The sequence below is a fragment of the Athene noctua genome, chromosome 2 (assembly GCF_965140245.1).
Source record: "Athene noctua chromosome 2, bAthNoc1.hap1.1, whole genome shotgun sequence".
In the NCBI taxonomy this organism is placed as follows: domain Eukaryota; kingdom Metazoa; phylum Chordata; class Aves; order Strigiformes; family Strigidae; genus Athene; species Athene noctua.
The window spans coordinates 104,841,577-104,867,771 of NC_134038.1; the positions used below are offsets into that span (position 1 = coordinate 104,841,577).

General features: G+C 38.9%; 1 protein-coding gene across 3 annotated transcripts in view; it reads left to right on the forward strand.

The window, feature by feature from the left end:
• The window catches only part of RAMP3 (receptor activity modifying protein 3), a 69,097-nt gene extending 45,031 nt beyond the window's left edge, over positions 1 to 24,066 (forward strand). For all 3 annotated transcript variants that reach the window (XM_074897924.1, XM_074897923.1, XM_074897925.1), the window contains exon 4: positions 22,563 to 24,066. In XM_074897924.1, coding sequence (XP_074754025.1) covers positions 22,563 to 22,818 — 256 coding nt within the window. In that variant the 3' untranslated portion in view covers positions 22,819 to 24,066. The remainder of the gene's footprint in view (positions 1 to 22,562) is intronic.
• The last annotated feature ends 2,129 nt before the right edge of the window (positions 24,067 to 26,195 follow it).

Here is a 26,195-nt window from a genome sequence, read left to right on the forward strand (position 1 = left end):
GCCAGGCTGTGCTGAAAATCTGTACATTCGTGTGCTTTTTGCAATCAGCCGTTCTAGCCATGAAGTTAATGTCTGTGAAGTTAGTGCAAAGGTACAGCTCTTCTCTGAATGAGGCTATATTATAGTAACTCTAAGAGGAACTTCATTTCAGGTGAATCTCCATTACTTTCATATGAAATATATTAGCTTTGTTTTATGTCCTGTAGATAAGAGTATGTCCTGATGAATGTGAATAAAAGCGTGAGTTTGAATTCAGAGACCAGGATTCCACGTCAGGCAAGAATATATCCCATTACTGCATAATTGCTTTCTTCCTGATAGATGCAGAGGCTGAAGTATGATTACTTAATACAGTTGTAATTTTTCTCATTTACTACATAGGAGAGGGAGGGACATCTTATACAATTCATGTCTGTGAAAATGAACTCTACCTTTGATAATTCCAGGTAGGGGACTGAATAGTCTTATGGCTTTGGACACTCACTTCTAGTGTATTTTGTCCCTTTAGTGAAAAGGTATGGTAATGCACTCCTAAATCTGTGTCTGCTGTGGCCACCTTATGTCATGCAGAAAGATGGTGAAAAACATTTATGAACTTTGAATATTTAATGAACTATTCTAAGTTAGGCTTCTGAATTTTAGTGATGTATTAAGGATACTGGCATTTATGAATTCTGTGAAGACCTGCAGACCATTTTCCTTATAAATGCAAAGCTATCACTTTGTTCTGCAGCACAAGCCTTGTCAGCTTTTGATCTGATGAGATTTCTTGGGGTTTTATTTTAGACACTGGAAAGTCTTGCTTTTTACAAAGAAAACCTTGCTTTGAAGAGCTTCCTTGAAACCAGTAAACAGGTTGAATGAACAGGATAAGGAGAAATTGGCCAGTCTTTTGGGGGCTGTAGAATTAAATACACAAACTTCAAAGAGCTCAGATTTGGTGAAGTAAAACAATGTTATACCACAATACATTGTGATTGCAGTCCACAAAAGCCTTAACTGAGGGGTACCCTTCCTGAGGAAGGGGGAGATGATTGGAGCTTGTTCTTCATCAAAGATAACCACTGGAGACTCTGCATCTGGCATTGAGAAAATTATAATGACTGTATCACACCAAAATAGTATGCATTTGCAGCCTATTCTCCATCTCTTCAAGATTTTTAAGAGCTCAGACCTTCCTGTTCTTCAGTTAACAGATAATTTTGCAAATCCTCATGAAAGTCCTTAGCAGTGTGAGAAGAGAGGCATCATCTTCTGAGCCTGCTACTAAGAAGCAAAAAAAAATGTTCTCACTACTAATAGCTGAAAACTCTTCAGTGCTTTTTCCAAAAAGTTTTGACATCTGTTACATTTATTTGTCATGTCATTGTTTTCAGAAAGAGTGAAATCCGTCACTTGCCAAAAGGTCACCAATATAAATATCGATAATTGCTTCCTAGAGTTCTGAAAGAGTTTTCAACACTGGTGAAGTTAAGGTCAGACACCAGTTACAATACTTTAGCAAGGGTGCTCTAAGTCAAATTGATGTGTACTGCAGTAGATACATCAGACTGATGACTGGTAGCTTGCACTCACAAGGTGGAATCGGTATGTCAGTGCTTACTTTACCGAGTCAAACAACAAATAGCTCAAGATATAAGAATATAATAAATCTAATGAGTAAAATCACTTGTAAAAAATAATGTAAGCAATTTAGAGGGGATGTTAGAAAGCACTCCGCTGTCAAATCTTATGACTGTCAACTGATAGGCCGTTTCAACACCTTTTGTGCCCCCTTTGAATGTCAAGATCATAAATAGAGAGAACAGTCTTCATGGAGCTAATGATTAAAGATTATACTTCAAAATAAACAATACATAAGATTTCCATCTCAAGTTACATGGCGCTAAAATAATATGGCATAACTGAGAGACTGGTATCAATTATGCACTACAAATATCATGGACAGTATATTTTTAGAGGCAGTGAAAATGCAAAAGATAAACATGTTATGAAAATGAATACTTAATAAAAACTTTTGTGGTTCTTCTGTTTTGGTTTGCAAGACAGTTTATACATTCTTGTTTTCTAAACAGATCAATCTGCGTTATTATATGTTTGTGGTTAACTCAGCAGAGGAGAAAAACTACATTTTCTTGCTTCAAGCTACATGTGGTATTAGTCATGTGGTTAACTGCTGACAGCACAAAGAGGTATGAATTAATACTACCCATTTGTTCTGTATTCAGAGTCTTGTTTCAATTACCAAAGTTTATTATGTAATGATACTTTAAAAAAAGTATTTTACATGGTTAATTGACAAGTCTCTGGCATTTCTATTTGCCCTTGCAAAACAGTTATAATTCAATGTTGGAAAATATATCCAAGACAGCAAATGCAGTGTTCTACATTCTTAAAGATATGAGTTACCTTCTTCAGCCTATTATATAATTTGTAAAGGGCAGACATATATGTTGCTAGCTGCATTGATAAACTTGATGGCAATGTATGAAATTACTGTGGTACTTATGAAAAATAGTAGGGGTACAGCAGCTTTGTAAAATTAAAGGTTTTTTTTCTGTGATAAGTGCTGAACATGTAAGGGGTGGAAAGAACAAAGGTTGCCATGGCATAGTGAATAGGTGAACAATTTAGAACACCATTCTTTTCAGCTTTCATGAATCTGAGGTTTTAGATTTCTCTTGGGTATACAGATGTCCTTCACACACTTCAGTGACTGCTAAAATGTACCATTTCATATTAAGGTGAGTATCGGTTCATAACATAGATGAGTTTTGGGAAGGAAAATGTTAAAATGAACATTCTGGCACCCAGAGCTGGGTTCTGTGTCTGCTTCCATTATAGAGCTTGTGGGACTGGGGTTATCACTGACACCTTGAGCCTGATTTTTATTTGCAGGAAGGTAGCTTAAGAAGCAGAATTATGTTAAGATGGTCTATGTTATGTAAAATTTATCACGTTCCACTGTAATCTATCATGGATTTTTGCATCATATTACTGGAGAGTATATATACACCTAATACATATCTAGGCTGACAAGTAGTATACAGCAGTAAGGTATTAGAGTTACTACTTATGAAAATATAGGTACAAAAATGTAAGATTGTTTCTGCTTTTGACTATTGCTGTGCATGGAAAAAAATAGACTTTTTCCTATCAGTGTGAAAGTAAGGCAGTGCTTTCATCATTCAAAGAGGGATTAGATAAAGGCTAAAAAAAAAAATAAATTAACATACCCCATAATAGCTTTCTTATGGCCGGGGTTTGTAATCTTTCATGGGTGATGTGCCATATTATACTGTTCTTTCTCAAATTAAAGTAGAGCTTAGCAGGACCCAGAAGTTGTGTAAACTCAGCAGAGCCAGAGCTGAGAATCAGCTGCCTCTCTCAGGTGATGCCCTCAATATGCTGGGTCCCCTTGCTTCTGATCTGCAGCCAGTCTTACTGAATGTCATCCAAAATCTCCCGTCATAGTATTTTTTTACCCGCTTAAGAGGCTGCTGACTTGTCTTTAAGCAACCTCATGGAGTGTTGCAACACTCAAGTCTTCCATAAACAGTTGTGGACAAGTAGGGCCCTTCAGATTCAGCATTTCCTTCTGTTGTAACCATGTACTTGAATAGTAGTTAAGCAGGACTTTTCTATACATGACGCTTCCCCTATCAGATCTTTATGCTATACCTTAAATTATTTTCTAATGTTGTTACTGTTCCTCTGATTCTGTGGTTAATTTTTCATCAGTTTTGGTCTTGCTTGTGAACTATCCATGGACAGATTGCAATTTTAAAGAATGTTTATGATGCAAAACTGCAGAAATAATTTGTTCTTTACATGGTAGTTGCTGTGATCTGAAATTTAAGATCTGTAATTAGTTTCCTGATTTTTGACTTGCATTATTTATGTTCTGCTTGGAACAGAAAACAACTGCCACTCTTCTCCCAAAGCAAATGGATTTTGTAGTTACAGGAACTTTATCGTTGTATATAAAACCCATTTTCCATAAATAATCAGAAAAAAATCTACATTCTTGGCATGCTCATAAAAATTAAGTAAAGGAGGGATATGGAAATTATGATGGAAAGTTCAACATAGAAGCAGATGAATTGTGTTTCTATTTTATTTCTTTTTCACTTGTGCACATGCCGCAGTGGGTGTTTCTGAAAGTGTAAGCTTGGTTGACCCGTGATTTCTATTTCACCGCTGGATATCATCAGCTATTAAGAAATGATGCTGTGGTGTTATAAAAGGCTTGTGCTACTTTGGACTGAGTGGAACCTAGTAACAGCTTCCACTCAGCAAATAACACTTCAATATCCTTTTTAAAATGGAATATGAAGCAGTTGTTTGTAGATACAAGCTGGAATGAATGAGGAGGGCTTTTCTGTTATTTCTTTCCCTGTGAGTTTTCATCTGCTGGTCAGAAAAATGACTGTGTTCACAGGTGCCTGTTTTGAATTGCTGTCTGGAGGCCCAGCTGTGTAGTACTGATCTGGATTAGAGCCGTATTTTCTCTGCTTGCCTATCAGCTTTGTTCATCTAGATGGAAAGAAAAGCCTTGTGCTGCTGAGATGATACAGACAGTGTGCTGCGAACAACTAGTTCAGAGCAGCTCTGGGCTGGGGACTGGCCCTTCCTGACTGACTCCTCTCCAGGTGCTGGAGGATTGGATTGAAGCTGAGTGAGCATTTAATTTTGGAAGCAGTGGTGGAATAATGGTTTTAGCATGGAGGTGGAACATTTTGACAGAAATGGTATCGAATAAACCATTATTCATAGCAAACTTTACAAGGTGAATGAAAAAAAGTGACTGATGTGTTTGGGAGGAAGCAGAGTTGCCTCAACAGATGACTGATGCTAGTGACTAACCTGAATACCTGCATGCATCAAGGGCATTTGTACTTGGGTTGACTGGGGGGAAGATTGTGCAAACCGGTGGAGGCTCTGATGGTAATACTTTTGGAAAGCAGGTGAGCTTAAGTAGATACAAGGAACAGCATATTGGTTGGATATTTCTCCATCACTGAGAGTGGCATATTTGAGTGTAATTCTTGACTAGCTTGCTTTTTTTGTGATGCCTTTTTTTTTTTGCTACACAGAACAGGTGTGGGATTCATCTGTCCAATGTACTAGTTGTCCTGGACTGCCTTCCTAGTCAGTGGAAACTTAAGGTAGGTGTCTTAAAAGAGATCTTACATATCATGCCTTACATGTTTACAATTATTCCAGTATCTCCACTGACTATAAAGGCAGCCTAGTTTCCTAAGCATGCAGAAGTTTGCTTTGAAATCTAACCTGATGAGAAATAGTGGGAATGCATCTTCAGATGGTGTTATTAGCTTCTCGGGGCTCTCATCTCCTTCATGCTTGGCCTTTGAAGGAGGATATGAGCTAGAAAACAATAATCATTTTCTTAATGAGGCTGAAGGGAGAGGCAAAGCAGATGAGGCAGCAGAGATTGTGCCTCTGCGATTTTCAGCACTGGGATGTATTTACTAGAGATTAAAAGATGTTCTAATCATTTGGGTCTGAATTTTGGAGTACTTCCTGATTCCCTTCACATGTTCTTGTACAAGGATTAAAATTTTAGCTGTAAAATTTTAAATACTGATAAATATAGTGACACAAAAACATGTGATGTGTTTCAATGCTTGCTCTAGAAACATGCTGTCTCCTATCATGAGAAACCCAAGAAGATGAAGGGTTTTCATTCATTTACCAACTTGACAAAAAGTTAGAAACTCAATCCGTAAGTAAGAAGTTCTGTAGTTCACATTTCACTTACAGAAACACAAGCCTGATTTGTTTGACTGTAAGGGGTAAGTATGTAATGATTTGTGCTACTTGTAATCAACTGATGTCACTTGACAGATATGCATGTGGTCTGGTAGAGTACATATCTGCAAGTCCAGGGTGTTCCCTAGTATGTTGTCTGGCAAGTTGTATTCTTACCTAGGTGGTACTTTAATTGTGCAGCTGGCACAAATTGACACACATGAACCCTGTTTATTTCAGAACCCTATGTCATTTTTTTGCCTTTCCTCCATTTTCTGGTTCTGTAGTTTAAATACGAGGTGTTTTGTGGATATTTGTTTTTTGAAAGTTAAAAAGGATTTTCTAAAGAAAATGCTCCGATACTACTTTGAAACAGAAGAAGGAATTTATATTAAAGATATCGTGGGTTAACCCTGGTGGGAGGATAAGCACTGCACATCCACTTGCTCACTTCTCCCCTGCCTCCACCACAGTGGGGCAAGGAAGGAGGAAAGGAAGAACAAAAGCAAGAGAAGTTGGAGGTTAAGATAAAGAATTGTTTAAAAAGTGGAGGATAAATGGAAAGAGAGAGAAGAATACAAAGCAAAATAAGTGATGCAAAGGCAATCACTCACCACTTCCTGTGGGTAGACAAATGCTCAGATAGCTCCCAAGCAAAAATATGGCTGACCTCCTTAAACTCCCCTCTTTACCCTTTTATTGATAAGCATGATGTTACGTGGCATAGAATATCTCTTTGGTTAGTTTGGGTCATCTGCCTGGTTGTGTTGCCTCCCTGTTTATTGCACACTGACCAATCTATTCACTGAAGGGGCAGCATGTGAAAAATAGAAGGCCTTGATGCTGTGCAAACACTGTCCAGCAAAATCTAGAGCATTAGTGTGTTACCAGTACTGTTTTGGTCAAAATTCTAAAATGCAGCACCGTATGAGCTTCTGTGAAAGAAATTAACTATCCTAGCCAGGACCAGTACAATCTCCACCCTTATTCCATACCATTTACATCCTGCTTGGGCACTACCCTATCCAGTACATCCCTATCCAATACACCCTTCCCATCCTTTGATTTATACACACATATTGTGTATATGAGTTCATTTAGTCCATGACTTGGGTTCTCGCTGTTATGGTGGTTGCTCTGAACAGGAAAGGCATGTTGTGCTGAGTTACTGGAAACCAGAGTCAGCTCAGGTTAGGTCACAGCTGTGCTTGTTCAGCTTTTGCAAGGCTCTTTCTCTGTTGCTTTAGGCAATTCCTGCTGTAGTGATTCCTAAAATAGACAACTCAAATCATGGTTATTTCCCTCCAAGGTTAAATCTCCTTGAGGTACACATTGACTTTCCCCATCCTTCTGCATTACTCACCAAGTGTACTGGGTCCTTGAGCAAATGCAATCCCACAAACAGGTTTGCCTTTTCACAACGGGAAGTAAACCATGCTGTCTTTCCCAGCCAGTTTCCCACATGCATTATAGAGACCTTATTTCCTTCTACAATATGCAGGGGTTTTGTTTGTTCAGGGCCAGGTCAGTTACCTGATCCTCTGGTATTAATTAGCCAAGTGGCTTCTGCTAAATTTGCATCCCACTGCTTAGATGTCCCAGCACACATGCCTTTCAGTATGACCTTTAACAGTGTGTTATATCTTTCAGTCTTTCCAGTGGCTGGTGTGTGATAGGGATTGTGGTACACCCAGTCAGTGCCATGTTCCTTGGCCCAGGTGCTAATGAGGTCCCATTGTCTGACTCAGTTGTTTCTGGGGTGCCATGTTGCCACAGAACTTGCTTTTCAAGGTCCGGGATGGGGTTTCGGGCAGTGATTTGGGTTACAGGGTATGTTTCCAACCATCCGGTTGTTACTTCTGCCATGGCAAGCAGATGAAGTTTGCCTTGGTGGGTGTGTGGCAGTGTGATATTATCAGTCTGCGAGGCCTCCCTTACTGATACTGGAGCCACTGTCCTTTACACCAGAGAGGCTTTACCTGCGTGGCTCAATTATGATGCATGCTTCACATTCATGAATAACCTGTGCAATGACTTCAGTGGTTAGGCCCACCCCTCAGTCTCAAGCCCACATGTATGTTGCATCTCTCCCTGCATGTCTGAATGTTACTGGAGCCCACTGAGCTATAAATAGTTCACTCTTATGTTCCCAGCATTGAAGCAACCAGGTAGAAATTTGCTCACCTGGCTGATGGGTGAAATCTTTTTGCCTGTCTTGGAGCTTGGTCATGGGTACGAACTGGACAGTTTTTGCCTTTTTTGTGATTTGTAGCTCTTTCCTCTCCTGTCCTGCTGCAGAATAGGCTACCTCTTCTGGTTCTTCCTCTCTCCCCCTCTCAGAAGGAGCTGCTTCTTCTCTCACTAACTGAGTTGACCTCTGCTTCCACTGTTTGTTCTGACTACAGGAGCAACTATCATAGTTGAGGATTAGATCTCTGGTTTAGTCTCAGTACCCATTTGTGTGGCCTCAGAGCAGGAGGCCTTCTTGCCCCTTTGACGTCGCTGGACAGAGGCTTGGTGGATGTGGGCCAGGCCCCAACACAGCTTTAGAAGTCAATGTGTTACATAGGAAGTGTTGCCAACCTGGCACTAGACAACAATACTCCTATGCCCACTAAGGAGTAGTGGACAAGATGTTTGATGAGCAGTGGAAATACAGGCCTTAATTATTGACAGGGTTGTTTGGAAGCTGTATCCAAAGTACAGATGTTAAAGCTCAGGATTAAAGAACTCGACCCACTGATGTAGCTACTTGGCATTTCAAAAGTCTTGGAAAGTAAACGAGAAAGGGCAAGATAAACAGCCATATTAAAACATCTTTTTGTAAGCAAAACCTATGTCGTTGTGTAAAGATTCTGATATTTATTTTTATCTTATTCGCGTGTTGGCACTGCAGGTGTGCATGTGAGGGTGTGAAATACAGGATTATCTTGAGAATCTGTTCAACTTTTGAAGAAGAACCACCTAAAGTGGATGCAATTCCTCAGCCTTTGAGGAGATATGAATACTTAAACTGCTGAAACAGACAGCAGCTTGAGTGCCTTTCTAAAGCAACTCCTGATTTACTCTCTTTTCTCTGAAGATAGAATTGCATCCCTCACCTTTTGCTTAACAAAGAGTGTTGCTCCTGGTGCTTTCTCTGTAACTGCTCTGACTGTACCACTGCTCACACAGCCTTTGGAAGCAGACTGGAAAATGTTCCTGTTAGAGGTCAAGACTGGTGGCATCCTGGTCTGCAGTGATCACACCCTGGTGGAATTCAAATCACGAGGGATATGGGCCAGATGAAGTATGGAGTCAGGACCCTGAGTTTTAGGGGAGTGAACTCAGTTGTTTAAGGAATTAGTGGATGGGATGCCCTGGGAAACTGCCCTCAGGGATAAAGGACAACAGAGCTGTCAGCTCTTTAAGGATGTTTTTCTTAGAGTGCAAGAGCTCTTGATTCTGACATGTAAGAAATCAGGCAAGAAAGGCAGGAGACCAGCATGGCTGATTAAGGACCTCCTGGTCAAACGAAAGTGTAAGAAGGAAATGCACAGACAGTGGAACCAGGAATGTGTATTCTGGGAAGAATATAAGGGTGCTGCCCATATATGTAGGGATATGATCAGGAAAGCTAAGGTATAGCTGAAGCTGAGTTTGGCAAGGGATGTGAAGGGCTTGCAGGTATGTTGGCAAGAAACGGAAGATTAAAAGATAAATAAGACAGGAAAAGAGATGACAAGTGACATGGATCTATTTTGGGTTTTTATATTTTAGGGGAACCGTAATCATCACTGGAAGCAGTCTTTTATCCCCATACAAACTAGAAGGTCATACAGATGATGTGAACAAAAAGCTTGCTCTCCAGCAGCAGTCCCGTCAGCTCTCTGAAGGAGGTTTGGTTTGCTGTCAGAAGACCTTTTCTTTTAGGTCTTGCCAAGCAGAAATCTCCCATGAAAAAGTATTCAGTGGTTGGAGACTGTTAAATGTTTATTGAGAGAAGAGGTTTCTGTAGCAATTCTGTTCGCTGCCGCTTGCTCTATGTATTGGCTGTTCCCTTTCATTAGAGATGTGTCTAACAAAATTGCAGCATGTGATCCCTCAAATAAAATTAACAATTCTATGTAATGTCCTTGCTGCTAAACTGAAAATTTATTGCTTGCTTGCACTGAAGATATTTTCTACTGATAAGATTTTCCAATTCTAGAGACAGCAAAATACAGCTAGAACATTCTTTGTTTTTGAGAGAACTGTCCTTACAAAATATTTATTTTCCTCAAAAACTGTCACACAGTTTTGGAAGTACTTAGTGCTTTTACAAAATCTAGCGTTCAGACTCCTTCTGGTTCAAAACAATAATATGAATTAATTAGGCTGATTTTGGGGGGAAGTGTGTTTTTTGTCTATTTGTTTTCCTTAAAGAACAATCACTGCTGAACGCTGTTGAATTGTTCAGTATAATGTCCTTGTATCAAGGTAACTGTCCTCACTTAGGATGCTAATTAAATTCTCTGAGCCACTGAGCTACCTTGTGCTTTTGACAATTTTTACTTTCAACACTCTGTTAAGTTGTTGTGTTTTTGTTTTTTTTTTTCCTCTACTGACTGTTTGCAAGCAAATACCTGTTTGTGCATGGGAAGTCCACAAAAGTTACAGCGTTTCAACTGGGAGGTTAAGACCAATGCTGAGCAGGAAATAAATGACAAATGTAAGAGTTCATTTGTGATTGGGGTGGTGGTATTTGAGGGTGCAGTGTCACATCCAATTTGTAAACTTGACCCAACTGAGGTTTTCTACACACAGATAGTGCTTCATGTAGTCAGAATACTCCAGGAAGAAAAACATCTATTTTGAACTCAAAAGAACTCAAAATTTAGCCTTCATGGACATTGTTCAGGGTCCTTTATTTTTGTTATCTTCGACTCTGCTTACTTGAAGACATCAAGTCCCCTTTCCCTTGGTTGTTAGATTCATTTATATTCAGCTTTGTTTTTCTTGAAAGAAGCTGGAGGGGCTATAGAAATCTTGGAACAACGAAGCTCAGTAATCTTGTACAAATGTTGCTATGGCATTCCTTAGACCTCCAGTGATACTGCTTTGAATATAAATGGGATAGGACTTGATCAACAAGGGCACTTACCATGTGTCTAGATGATGTGGGTCTTGCTATTCTTTGTTTCCAAGTAGCGTGGAAATGCTACTCACTTTGCAAAAGCATAAAAATATGTTTACTAATAAATTGTGATGTTCACTGTTGGCTACAGTTCTGCAAATGAGATCCTCATTCTTCAAATGAGAGCAAACAAGTTTTCATCATATAAATTATTGGGTTTGGAGTTCAGTAGTGACCTGTGCTTTGGACATGTCCACACAAAAGCTCCTGCACCAACTGCAGTGTAATGTCAGCTCAGCTGCCTTCCTTTAAAACCAGCTAGATAGGAATGATGCCAGTCCACTCCAGGAGAATGGAGCTGAGCAAAGCTGTCTGCAAAAATGAGATACCTGAGCTTGTTCTCAGGTGCATGTAGGTAAGGCTAAACTGTTTCTCATATTCAGGCTGGCTTCCTGAAAGTTACAGTGGTGTAACTGTATACCACTGTGCACTGTGTTGGTTTAGTGGGATCCATTTACCATAGGAAATACCATAGGAATAAAGGTTGTGGACTAATGTTGTGTAATTATAATTACAGGCAAAGTTGCTGTGTTAAGAGATACCTAAATTCTTTCCGGGGAAAGTTTAGTGATAAATTATTATCTTGCTGCTTGGCTGGATTAATACAGTTCAGTTCCTTGCCACTTTATGGTACTGAAGGTAGGGTTTTTTTGACAACATTATGTAGGCTGTTTACAGGGAGGATTTTTTACTGCCATTCCCACTAGGACATCACCTCCTTTATCGAGGTCTGGAAGTGATTATTTAAAAAGCAATGAAACATTAATGTTGAGGAATTCCATTCTAGGTCTGTGGTTTAGCTGTAATTTTGTTTTTCCTGTTGCTGAATTTGAGGGTTAGGATTTTTCAGTGTGTTCAGTGATTTGGCTGGAGGAGGAACTCTGTTCCTATGGGAACACTAAGTTTCATTAGACATAAGTTTAGCAGAACAGTCCTGCAGCTTAGCAGTGACTACTCCCACATTGGTTTGCCAGTAAAGCAGTTAGTGTCCATGCTCATCTAGATTTTCATCAACATTTTGAAATAGATTAACAGTAGTTTAGTTTAATAGTAGGATTAATTCTTAAAGGATTGGTGGCTAGTTCAGTGCTGCAGTGTTTGATGGAGAGGAGCACATCTCTTTTTTGCAAATCAGCAGGAGTTTTGCTGGGAACTACAGTGTTAGGGAAGGTGTCTTTGTGGTTTTGTATGTATTTGTTTTGCTCTTGGGACTTAGCTGTTCAAGAGAGTTGACTCTAACCAGGGCCCCAGACAAACTGCAAGCTCTGCTGCTCATGTAGGTTTCTGTCTTAAGCTGCTCCCATGCATCATTTTGCTTATTTTAAAGCTAGCAGCACAGTGTTGTCTTTCCAAATGCAAAGCTTGCTTCTGCATTGTGGGTAAAAGAAAACGGCCAGTTAACACTTGGAGAGAGTAGAAGTCTGTTGCTAACACTCACCATAGCAGTACTTCATATAATCTTAGGACAAACAGGCCTGCAAAACAGATCTTGTGAGAAGTCTGACATGTTTTGAAAGTACAGAACCTAGCTACTCATGAGCGGGTACAAAACCTGCTTTTTATTTGTCAAGGACCATGACCACTTTTTGCAGTACCTGGAGAGGTGCTGAGTAGTCACAGATGAGTTGATGGTGACAAGATTCCATAGATGACAGCAATCATGGTGCACAAGTATTGCTAGGAGCAAAAATTTGCATTGCCCTAGGGAGTAAACTATTATCAGGTGTCCATGCATTTTTCTGTATTTAAGACTGGAATCTGCCCAGAGTTTATTCTGAAAGATCACCTTCTTTAGGGCACGTAAATGCTGTCGGTCTCTTAACATTCCTGGTTCCATGTATATAAGGAACACTGAGATTTCTTCTTGTGTGGTTGAGCTGAACTCAAATGTATGGTCTGTTGTTAAATGGAACTATTTTTTTCCTGACTTATTCTTTTCTGCAATGAAATGTGCATTTTACCAGACATCAAAGATCTTTGACGAGGTCATTGTTTTAATGAGAAACCGTGGAAGGGAGAAACAGTAGGTGTGAAAATTCCATTTAAAGTAGTCACAAAAGTATTGTGAATTCTTATATCTGTTTTACCTTTGCACCTTTATGGACTTATTTGCAGTATGACTCAAAAGTATGATTTCAGGTTGTCAGGATATGCAAGTCTATGTAACATAAATTTCTTTTAGTGAATTTTGCAGGATCTGCACAGAACTTAAAACTGATAAGCCATTTATTGAATGTAGACAGGGGTTTGATCTTTGGGTGAAAAATAAAAACTTGATGCGTTTGCAGGGGAATGAAGTGAGATGAAAACAAGTTGTAATGAGTCCCACCTTCATTTGTGTCTGATTTCTGGTGTTGGGGTGTGGTTCACTTGCTGTCTGATGCTCCAGAAGGTTTCTCTTCTGATAGCTCATTATTAGGGCTCTGTTGAACCATGTCAGGGGTCTCATCTGGCCTGTGGGCTGAGGTTGGCTTTTTGTGGAAATAAAAGGGAGAGAGGAGATGGGTAACTATGCAGAATTAGTTTGTAACTGAGTTCCCCTTAACCTGGGAACTGCGCTGCAGTTTTCCGTAACTTAGATGAAAGTGGATTTTTATATCAAAGCTTGCACGAACTCTCTAGGAGCAGAGCCTCTTGCTTGTGCTCAGGACTGAGGTACAGGGTGTCTTTTATACCTTGATTTAAAGATGGTAGTTCGTATATTCCTTAGTTGCAAATGAGCAGGTCTCAGTCACTCATGGATCTCCTTCAGACTGTTGCAGTTTTATGTATATTCTGAGATAATTGCTCAATTGTTCAGGTGTAACTTTGTGTTTTGTTTCCGATCCCTGAGCTCAATGTGGACAACATTTTCCTTTCCTGTGTATGTCAGGTGCAGGGGAAAGAGCAGAAAGAAGTTCAGGTCATCCTTCCGTTCCCCTCTGTCAAGTTCTGGCAGAGCTGGTGCTCTGTTGTCCAAGTAATCCCCAAGGACTGAGCTTTTCTGGAGCTTCACTTTCTCTGAAAAAACAGGCCACTTTCTGGCCTATTTTCCTAAGTAATTAAGTCGTATTTAGTCACGTTCTGTGTGTGCGTAGCTCAAGCAGTGGAGATTTCACAAGGAGACGGGTTTTTTTAATACCCTAGTTGCAGAATAACAATTAGAGTCCTCATAAGCAGTGTGGGTTGTATCTAGAACCTGGTCCTGAGCCCAGGAGACCCATGCTCTGTTCCCAGTTCAGCCATGAACTCTGCTGTGGGCAAACTGTGATTCTGTTATTATGGTTGAGTTTTCTTATCTAGAAAACAATAAGGACGTTTGCTTCATTTGCAGATTAATGAATGAAAGGCATTAGATGGCATATAGGCATTATTAGCAATATTTTTTTTACCTATATCCATTAGTAAAAAATACAAACCACTAAAATGTTTGCATGTCGAAGCCAGTGTCTGAAATAGCAGTCTTACATGCTTTTTTTGTGTTACCATCCGTTATTTAGAAATTAGTAGTTTTATTTTAGCTAGCGTTTTATAACTGCTCTCTGACTTTGAAACCAAAACTATACAGTTATCCATACTGGTTTTATTTGTGTATTCATTTTTCAGTGGTATCTGGTCTCTCATTGTCACTGCAGGGATACTCTACATGTGTGAGGTATGGAGTACAGATGTTGTGAAGCGATAACAGAAAATATGCCAAATTTGTCTGGCTCTTTTATAGCAGAAATTGTAAAGGGAAGGCTTTCTTTGCTTTGCTTAACCTCCTACCTACAGTTTGAGCAGCACAGCAAACAGGATTGAGAATGAGAAACAGATACAGCTACTGTGGGCTTCATTTTAACACTACAAGGCAATCACTCAAATAATACAGGAATTGTTATATACTTTAGGAAGTATTGGACATCTAAACTGGGTGCCAACTATTTGTATATGACACATGGTCCCTATTAAGGTAGCCATCAGAGACCATATTTTCTTTTATTACACAGTATTTTTGTGAGGTTGGACAATGCTACTTTAGCCTCAGAGGAACAAATAAAGGACAGAGATGTCTAACTCATGAGCACGTGCAGGCTGGGTTGGCAGCACTTCTCTTTCATGAGCATTTGCATGACAAACTGCCACGGTTCCTTGTGTTGCTTTAGCATCCTGATGTACAGCATGATGGTTCAGAAACTGCTTCATGAAGATTGTGTATTGTGGTGCTGGAGGAGGAGGAATACAGCACACTGTAGAAACCTTGTTATCTGTGCCAAGTTAAACCACCCTTGCTTTTTGGTTATATGACCTGAATTCTCAAACACTTTTGGAATGATTGTAGCTGAAATTACAAATAACACACATGATTTCAAGGGCTTTTAGCAACTGTCTTTAGGGATTTTACTATCTGTCTCTCGATAACTGCTGTAGAGCTCATAAGGGCTCATGTTTCTCCAGACCCAACGCTACACACTTAAGCTCTGCTCATGAAATAAAATTAAGCACAAAATATTAAACAAACAAATATGCTTCAAACAACCCTTCACAGAAGAAAGGAGAAAATTGAGAAAATACACCTGAATTACTGTTCTCTTTCATTAGCTGTAATATCATAGTTTTCTAAAATGAAAGGTACAATATAGTAAAAAGGTACATTTTTCATTAATCCTCTTTCTCCTCCACATACAGTCTCATTCTCTTTCCAAATACCATTTTGTGGTTAAGCTTTCTTCTCAAGGTTTGGGAATTGGAGGTGTCTTTTTTAGCTCACAGCACTAAAGTCTGTTTTAAAAATTACTCTGCTTTCTTTCAGCTTTCAGTGAATAACAAATAGCCCTTCTTTCCCCCTTGCTATTCTCTCTGTTTTCCATCAAATGTCAGTGTTACTGCAATAGCTGCTGGTGTTGGACTGGGGCAGAGAGCAGGCATCAGACTTCCTAAAATAGTACCAGATCCCCAGTCCTGTTTGCACTGTTACATGTTAAGCTCATTCTGATTTGAGATAGCAGGGTTGCTGCTGCAAACCTGGGGACATCTGTTTACCAAGGAACTTGCTAACAGGCAACTTTGCTGTCTCAGGAGCTTATTGCAGAAATGAGCTGCAGTTGTAACTGTGATCTCTATAAGATGCTCTATCATCAGTTGTAATTCAAGTCAGCTTTAGAAACTGAGCAGTGATGATTTAAAAGCAGTAAGTCACAGATGACCCTATTCTTACAATAAAGAAATGTACAATTTTAAGCCAGAAATGCCAAGTGTCTGATGTGTGTGTTAATTAACATAGTTTAACATCAGTTGTGTCAAACTGGTGAAGGGGTTTGCCTCAGCTTGGCAACTTCCAGGAGAATTCGTGTTTACTACTAAAATAGCATGTATTTCTTCATTGCTGATCTGAAAGCTAGCTCAAAAAGGATTTTTTTGGTGAAGTTCAGCCTTCTTCATTTTAGTCCCTCATGAGTTCATGATTAAGTAATGTGTTCTCACATAATTCATTGTTTGTGCAATAGCATCTTAAGTAATGGTTTAGACAAACTGTATTAAAGCTGCAGCTCTTGAGCCAGATCACTGCACAGAGCAGAGTGACACTGCAATGTTGTAATCATCTCTAAGGAGCAAACCAAACTCTTATCTGGAAGATACAGCACATGAATGAACCTTTGCAAGCCAGACATTTACAGAGCATTTCAACATTCGGATTGCAGGATGCCAGTGCCACATGTTGCTCTTGCATTCTGCATTTTCCTGTAATGCATTCACTGTAGCTGTTTCTCTCTCAGCTGGAGAGGTGGGAATTCGTGAGGTGGCTGACAGCATCTGAGACTCAGTGCAGACTCTTGAGTATTAAGTACATCTTTCTTCCACACATCATCACTGATAGTGATGGCTACTTCAGAGGTGCTGTGCATATAAGAAGTTGGATACTTATGCTTAAGTGTTGTGGGATTAGGAATTGCCTTTTGATTTTTGTATAATTGAAGGGAGTTATGGCTCTGGCTTCCATAGACATGGTGTAGTGATGGCTTCAGAGAGTACTTCCCCTCTGAACTGTTTCACCAAAGATGGGCTGAGTTTATAACTAAGTAATCATTAAAATATAACTCAGGAGTGGTGGCAGGCAAAACCCATTTGCTAGTAGAAGCTTCTGGCTTGGTAAAATTCCAGTGCTACTAAATTTTGTTCTTCATAACATAGTACCTGGTGTCAGGTTACATTTCCAACCTTGTTCTGTATCTGCTTAATGTAGTACTTCCTGTTGCTCTGTTGTTGTAGATGGATATTAGGTCTATAAACTACTGCTTAAATCTACAGTTGTTCTTTATATTTACATTTTCTTGCTGCATCTTCAGGAAATTAGCAACAATTTAGGAATAGTTATGTATTTTAAGGTTTTCAGTTAGGTTTATTCCATCATTTTTCATTTTCCAGACAGCTGTTAATGTGAAGCCAAGGGTGGAGATCTGTAATTATTTCAAAGGACACCAGAATGTATTTATTCTTTTCAACCTAAGCGAGTAAATCTGTCACAATGCCCATTATTTAGTTGTCATTAAACCAGCAAGGGGTTTTTTACTCCCCCCACCCCCCCATTCATTTTCTTCCTTATGTTTTGTAGTGGATTATTTTCTTCTGGCTGTAGTCTATATTGGAAATGCACAACAGCAGATCTGATTAGGGAGGTAGATGTGTGTCTGTGAGGATACTCCTCTTGGCAGAGGATATGTGATTAAAGGAGTGGTGAGATACAGCCAAAAATCTGTTTGGAGAGATGTTGAATGAAAAAATCTCAGAAATATTCCATTGTATTTGTAGGCTCATAGCTGATTATAAAACTAAAGCTTTCCTTTTAATATGATGTTGAAACACCAGAAGATCTTAAGGTTTGTATCCTTATTTGAAGTTCATCCAGACTGTTACACCCTTAAATTCTATAAAATCTGGTGACATATCCCACAAGAACAGGCTTTTTCTGGTGAGGTTGTTTGGTACTTCCTGCCTCCACTTCATCTGGAAATGCTGTAAGAAGAGCCTTTCTCATCATACGATATTTATAATTATTATTATTATTTCAGCATTTCTCATTCCAGACTGGGTGGAGGTTACAAGGATGATCATTCACTTTGAACTCTGATTAATATATGACTATGTATGAAGAAATTTCTTGGTTGAACCATCTGGGGGAAAAAAATAAGAGTTTTAAAACATCCTTATTAAAATACACCACATAACTTGTACTATCCTGGAACAGTGCCTCTAGATTCCTGTCCAGGATTGTAGAGTAGCAAAAGGAGTGAGTGTCCCTGGAGTATCTATTACACGATTTACGTCAAAACTCATTTATGCTAGAGAGAATTTTCCCCATATTTTCTGAATCCTTAGTGGACTCAACAAAAATTAACTCATAATGTATGTACCTTGCTGTACACTTCTATATTATATCATTAATCATGAGGCTGATTTACATAAAATGGGATAGTGAAAGTGTGTTGATTCTTTTGATTTTTAGTTTCTGATCCATCTCGTAAACCAACGGCAAAAAAATCCCTGATTGCATAGTGTCTCTGGGGTGGTCTATCCATGAGTGCTGGAGAGGTGGCAGAATTCTCTTCCTGGAATTGGCCGGTGGGTCTGCTGGCTGCAGCCTGTGAACGCCTTCAGAAATTTGTCTTCAGTAACATGATATATGGTACTCTGCTTTTTGGGAATTGTTTGCGATTTTTTGAAAGAACAATTTTTCTTGGAAAGTGCTCATTTGTTGAAACTCTTAATGAAACAATCTGTTTGTTTTCTTGGTCTCATGAAAATTTGGAGGTAGGAGTTGTATTTTTTGTGTGTTTGTAAACCAATCATCTCTGCAGTTTTTCTGTTTAGGGATGTTGAAGAAAGAGCAAGAATTTACCACATTCCTCCCTGGGGTTGTGAGAAACTATGGATGAGATTTAAGCCCCCGCTTAGACTGAGCAGTGCCCTGAGTGGTAGGCAACTGGGTACCTGGAGATGGGTGAGATGCAATACATCCAGGCATCTATTTAAATAGTTTGAGTGGGCACTCCATGGAACACTGTCCCATTGAGGCAAATGTGTGCAGTAGCATTCCAGATAATTGCCTATTGTCCAGGTTCTTGGTTATAGGTAAATATATATATATAAATATGTTTTCTCATGGGTAAAATAACTCAAAAATAAATTTTTCCACAGGTTTTACAAAAACTAACCACACAATTGTTATTATCTCTTTTAGTGGGAACATAAAGTACAGGAGAAAAAGTGTTTGTGCTCTGAAAATGAAGTATTGTTCTAGATTATTGAAAGTTGTCTTGCATGACAAATATGTTACAGCTCAGAGATTGCTCCAAAGAGTAATTAAGTATTTTTCATGTTCTTTGTAAGTAAGTATTATCAATAATACTCAGTATGACCAAGTAGTTGGTTCCTCAATAAAACTTAGAATGATTCTCCTGAGAATATCAGGGGAAAGCATATCTTTATATGAATTTTGGTGCTTGGACTATGCTTAGTTTTTTGTTTTTGGTACTGGCCTACTGAACTGAGTTGAAACTCAGAGATAAAGTCATTTTTCATCCCACTGATCCCAAAGCTTGTGACCTGGTTCTCAGTGTATATACCTTTTCTGAGTGCTAACTAACTAACTAATAGCTAGGTCCTTGTATTATCCTGAAAGAGATGAAAATGTGACTCAGCACAGAGAATAATCATCTTCCCACACCTCATAATCCAAGAGGAGAAGGATCTTGTGCTACTACACAGCTCTCCAATTACTTGTTCTGGGAATAAGTTGAAAATGTAATTTCTTGTTCTTTGCTTTCTGAAAGTGTGTGCTTTTTATGCATTTGTGTTGAAGTATTTTCAGTCAGAGGCCAGGGCATCTTTGCGATAGTCATTTTATTATTATACAGAATGGAAGGCTTTCCTACTCTAGCCTTTACCATTTGAATAAAGAGAATTGTGTAAGGCATAAGAGAATTATGCATAGGAGAATAAAATTAAAATGAAATATCTATTAAAACCCTACCTCTTAAAGCCCAACAACTTCCAAACCAGTTGATCAACTACAAAACACCCACGTCATAGTAATGAGGATTCAGTTGTTCCTGTCTGAGGTAGCTGTTACACAGTACCATGCGGAGAATTATCTTTTTAATTTTGTGTTGCAGTGCATAAACTCTATTTTACTAAATTATATAAATATTTAAGTGAATTGAGTTTTACTGGCAAACATGTAATTCTAAAGTAGTTGAGATTTTTTTTCTTATCTACATCCTCACAATTGTGTGAAAAAACAGTTACAGTGCAGCTAGTTTTTTTGGTTTTTTTGAGAGAGAGGGTATTAAGGGAAATTTGTAAGGGATTCAAACTGTTAAGATAACATTTTTGCTCTGTTTTGGTTTTTAGGCATTCAGTCTCTCAAATACAATATAACTCCTTTAATTATTTTTATCTGGCCTTTTGGCAATGTTTAACCAGCTTTTTCTAGCTATGTTGTACTTGAAATGCAAAACCAGTGGGAAATGTTTTTGTTTACTCCATCTAACATTTATGAGAAAAAAAAAAATCTACAGAATTCTTGGAAGAACAGTGAACTTTCTATAGGATTTTACACCTGGGGAAAAGAAAAAAAAGGTTTTATATTCTTAAATCTTTCAGTTTAGGCTTCTTTTATATGAAGTCTGCTCAGGTCACCAGGATTTATTGTTTGTTTTGTTATTTGGCATGAACAGATGGGCAAATTGAGGTGGCTGTGACAGCAGGGAGCTGAAGCAGCCATTGAGGGGACAAGCTTGCTCACCAGAGCATGGACCAGAGCAGGGCTGGAGCAGAGCACGACGCTTTCTGGAGCCCTGCCTGGTGTCTGTGCTAGACAGACCACTGACCTGTCTGGGTAACTGCACGCTAGCTCTGCCGCCTCTGCATTGTAGTCTGTTGAACCTTGTAGGCGTGCCTTTAGATGTATTATGCTTCAGTCCTCTGGGACTGTCTCTCCCATATTCAGCAAGACATCTTCAGTTTCTAATTCAGTCCAAGGTTGTAAAGAAAGGGTGCTACCGGGTCGCATGGAAGAATGACTATTAAAATAACAAACAGCTATAATATTTGTATTTTATTTTTAGCTTATTTCCTGTTGTTTCCCTGCAGCTGCTGACATTGTCATAAAAGCTTCCTTTGTAGTTACTTTGCTTAAAATATACATACATTGTGCATATATGCATCTGCATGCCAGAGCATCTGGGTATGGACTTCTCAGATCATCCAGTGTATTTGCTTATGACTAAAGCAGCGTCAGCCCAAATTCCCCAAGAATGAGAACTATGAGGAGGCTGCAGAAGGACCTTTCTGTGAACACAGCCCTGAGAACGTAGATGCTGTGCAGCCTGTATTCTCCACATACGTGCTTGTAGCATGGGCAGACAGACATTTCCCCTGAAAGACCCGCAGTAGACAGTGGACTTCAGTCTTCACCCAAACACCGAATGTCTCACCCCGGCTACTTCACAGCAATGGGTTGAGTCAGCATTAGTGCCCTGTGGTACTTACAGTCAGAACAAGTCATTCATCAGGAGTTTACCATATTTATACATACTGAAAGGGAGGGTGGGGCCTTCAGATAATAGTGCAGAATGCTATCCCTTGAGGTGTCATGTGTTTTCTTGCTCTCTCCCTTCTATTTTTAATTTCCCTTTGAAGTGAGTTCATTGAGTCATGCAAGACTGAAATATTTTAAAATGCAACAGACAATAATTAATCTTCCTTATTTCTTACCCTGTTCATGTACTGACCAGACACCCTTTGTCTTCCTAATTTCCAGTCTCCTCCCCCATACTCCATTCACTTCCTGAATTTCTTTAGCTTATGATAACTCTACAAACCCCATCCAATTACTCATTTAGTCTTATTGTTTCCTTTTTTTTTTCATGGGGGTAGCCAGTTTTCATAAATAGAAGTTATGCCTGGACACATGCTGAGTTGAAATCAAGTGTTTAGCATTACAAGGTGTTCCAAATCTTTCATGAGCATTGAAAAAATGTGTAATTAGGAATTAATTTTTTTCCTGCTGGGCACTTGTTGGAGCTGGCAGAAAGATAAAGGTGGTCAAAAGATAACTTTCTGTGTGTTTATTTTCCTATTATCTTCTTACTGCCTAAGGGTACAACAGAACTGAAATTGTTACACAGCAATACATGTTTTGGTTCAGTTCCAGCATCACATCATCATTTTTGCCACAACATCATATTCAATAGCAGATGAGGCATGAATTATCCGTATTTTGCTCAAAATGTCCTGTTTCTGGCACATTTGTGTTTATGTTTTTTAAAGATACTGTAGATATCTCTAGTGAGGGGTTTCTAATTCTACTTAAGTGGCATCAGGAGGTCCTGGCTATAGGAGCAGCACCTTAAAAGACAGGGTTTTGACCACTGTCTATCTGGGATCTCAGGATTTCACATGAAATCTCTTAGTTATATGAGTACATGTGAGTCAGTTCTCCTGGCTCATTGCGTAGTATTTGGTACCCACAGCTGCTATTGAAGGTCCTTCAGCAGAGTATATACACGATAGACCCACTTTTATAGATTCTATATGGAACCCCATGTATCTTTTTCTAAGGGTAATAGGCATATGCATTCTATTTAAACTTCTCTTAATTTTTTTCTTCTCCTAGGTATTATGATAACTTTACCCAGTGCACTGAACGTGAAGCCAACAACGCGAGTTGCTTTTGGCCAAACCCCCTCGCAGAGGGCTTTATCACTGGAATTCATAAACAGTTCTTTTCAAACTGTACTTCAGAAAAGGTTCACTGGGAAGATCCACCAGATGAAATTCTCATAACTCTGATCTTGATCCCTGTCATGTTGACATGTGCCATGATAACACTGGTGGTATGGTGCAGCAAGAGAAGTGATATCCTGGTGTAAGTTGTTCCTCTGTTTTTTGGTTTTTTTTTTCTCCATTTCCTTCTTCCAAAAACATTAAGAGAGGAGGACGAAGAGAGAAGATCACCATAAAAATTTCAGATCTGCTGAAATGGAACCTGTGAGATACTGAGACAGAGACAGTGCTCCTGTGTACAAAGAGCTGCCTGCTGCTGCTACTGAAAGTCACTGCTTCTGAGCTTGGCCATTGGTGTTGCTGGTGCAAAGCTCTTTGCTTCCACTGGGCCTCATCATCATGGAATCCACAGGCATCTCCCAGAAACAGGAGAGTCCCCAGGCAAACAGACCACTTAGCTGCAAAAGGGATAAAGTTACTTTCCTATGGGTAAAGCTGATGGGTAAACTAGGTTTTGCAAAGCTGTATGTAAGTATATGTACGCATGGTGTAACACTGACTGCAGGAGTGGTGACATCTCTTGAGTTTTTGTGCAGAACACTTGGGGTTTTCATCTGTGTACCACGTGACTTGGATAGAAGATCACTGGCAAAGGAACTGAACATGGATGTAACGAAGTGACAGCTTTCCCTGGAAGCTAGTCAAAAACTTCATTGTCAAGAACTGGAAGTATTGTCCTGGCAAAGGAGCAATTTATGTGTTCAGTGACTATCCCCACGGGAAATTATCATGCCACGTTATAAAATAGTTGATAAAATGCCTTAAGCATGGCTACTTGGGATTGTATAGCTTACAAACAAACTCTGGGAAGATATATAGGTCTTATTTTACAGAGCTGTAAAATATGAGGGGGAAATTGGTTGATTATAAATATACTAAGGAGTAATGAAGAAACTTTAATATGCCTGACTTTATTTTTCTTCTTTTGTAATTATTATTATTGATGACATGTGTTCACTGTATACTCCCCACTCTCACTTCAATCTGTGCAGGTGATATCCTACAAATAAATATAAAGGTGTCATGTTGATTGAGGTGCCTTTCAGAGTATAATTTTGTACATAAATAACTCTTCATCCTGTGAAACGTAAGGGAACTGAAGTATGTATGAACTTAAAAGCTTGGAGCAGGCATAGGAGGAAAGAGAAAAAATTCTACTCAGAAATCTTATTCTATAAAGCTATTCCTATAATAAAGATCATGTGCCCAAAATAAAAAACCCTTTTATGTTTGTGTTGTAACCTTTCTTTTCTGTCATTTCACAAAATGCCTTTCAGTTGAATATTATTCTATTATAAATTATGAATATCTGTTACAAGTGACTCTTCATTTTTCCATACTTTATGCACAGAAATAAAATACAGGTTGAGTGGGCAAATAATGGTGTTTCATATCTCTGCCAGTTAGATTTTCTCCTTTAAGATTCTAGCTCAGTGAGACTTACATCTGTGTGTATGAGAAGTATTTCCAGGCTTGAATCAAATTAGAAGTGCCTCCTTTACTGCAATTGCTATGTAGATAGATAAAGAACACCTGTAGCTGTACTGGTTTGTTCTCACATCCTTTCACAAGGACTGAAGGCACCGGCTTGTTTTTGCATTACCCCAGTATGAATGATTCATTTTCTAAGGTTTTTCCTGTGTGTTTTTCCAAAGATACTTCTTCATTCTCTAGATACTAGCAAAAAATTGCTCATTGTAAAAAAGAATGAGATGTACTAAGAATTTTGTTTTAGTTTTCTACTTAACTATTATTTTCTGCATTAAAATGTTTTGATGCACCAAAACTAATGGTGAAGCTAAAAAAGCAACCCATTCATTTGATCCAAAAGATTGTTTAAGCATTTTGTGTGGCTAGGACCAAATAATTTTATATTCTGTATGGAGTTTCATTTTAATGCTCATTTTCCTTTAAATTTCAACAAGCTTCGAAGCAAGTTTGGAAACCACTTAGCATCAATTTGTCTTTTTCAAAAACATGAAATCTCAACCTCATTGGGGTATTTGGTGCAAATTCTTGACCAGTTCTGGCTCACTTGAAACTGTGTTCACCTGATCAACAGGTTATCTGAGAGATATCAACCAGCTTCATTTAGTATAAAACAAATTGGCCTGGGTACTAAATGGAGAAGAAACTGTCACCTTGGTGACATCATACTACTATATGTGTACTATAGTCTTTATACAAATCCCATGTTTAAATGGTTTCTATTTAATTTGAAAAGAAAATCTAGTGTGAACTTTTCAAAGAGTCTAAGAAATGTAAGAGTTAAAGAATAAACCAGTGGATTTTCCTTCATGTGCTGTGAGGGAGGGGGGAGTATTCTGTTGCTGCTGTGTGCTTTGGATGTGAAAATTTAACCCTTTTTTGTGTGTCTTCTCCATCCAAAGTGTGATCTTCCACTATTTTTTTTATATACTTGATAGAAGGCAGATAAATTGAAACAGTGCATAGGAAATGACACTACTAATTTAATGCAGCCTCAGTGGTTAAATCTGGAGGAAAATTTATAGTGTTCTGAAGAAAAAAGCAACTACAGTGTCCAGTTCTTAACAGCTGTGTACATTAATAGGGAACTAGAATGGTAACTAGTGGATCTTTTAACATAATTTGTATGTGTAAGTGAGAGTTAGTGGTTATTTTCTATTGCATGAAGCTTACTACCTTTCCCCCAAAGTCTGTTTATTGCCAAGAAAATCACATCTGGGACCAAGAATCTGGCTCGTTTTGTAATTGTGAATTAATTCTATGTTATAACAGATTCTCAGAGGAAAATAGGCAGACATTCAAACAGAAGGAAAATAACTGGTTCAAAATCCTTCCTCAAATTTGAGCAGTGGTTGGTCCCAAGTGATGCTTAGGCCAGAAGAAAAGTGACAGTCTTGCTAAGCAACTAGCTGACATTGCTTAATTTTTGTGAGTTGTGGGATTTTTTACATTAATAAACAACTGTGAAAATGTGTATTTCCATGGGGTATAAGAGCTTCAGCATAGAAGTGACAGAAAATGATACAGGAGAAAGATAAAGGTTGAAAGGGCTGTCACCTTTTCAAAAAAGATATCAAGGGTGAAGGCCAAAGGAGGAAAAGAGCTACTGCAGTGCAAGGAAAAAGATGGTCAACAACACAAAACAATTCAGGACTTCTTTCCAAGAGGATGACCTCACCATAAGCAGGGTAGTAGCACATGTCCCCTGATGCATTGGTAAGGACTGATGAGGAAATCCTGCATGCTTTCTTCATCTTTTCAGAGTTCATGCAGAGGGAACCAAAAGCCTGTATTTCACCTCTGGCATCCCCACGACCACATGAATGAGTAGTGTATAAATGCCCTTCTTTACATAGCCTGGACATCCAAATTACTTCACAGGGACGCCCAGCAGCTGTGCCCAGTGCACGGCCACCAAGGGCAGGGACACCCTGGGCCCCCTGGGCAGAGAGACAGCCTCAGGGCCAGAACCACC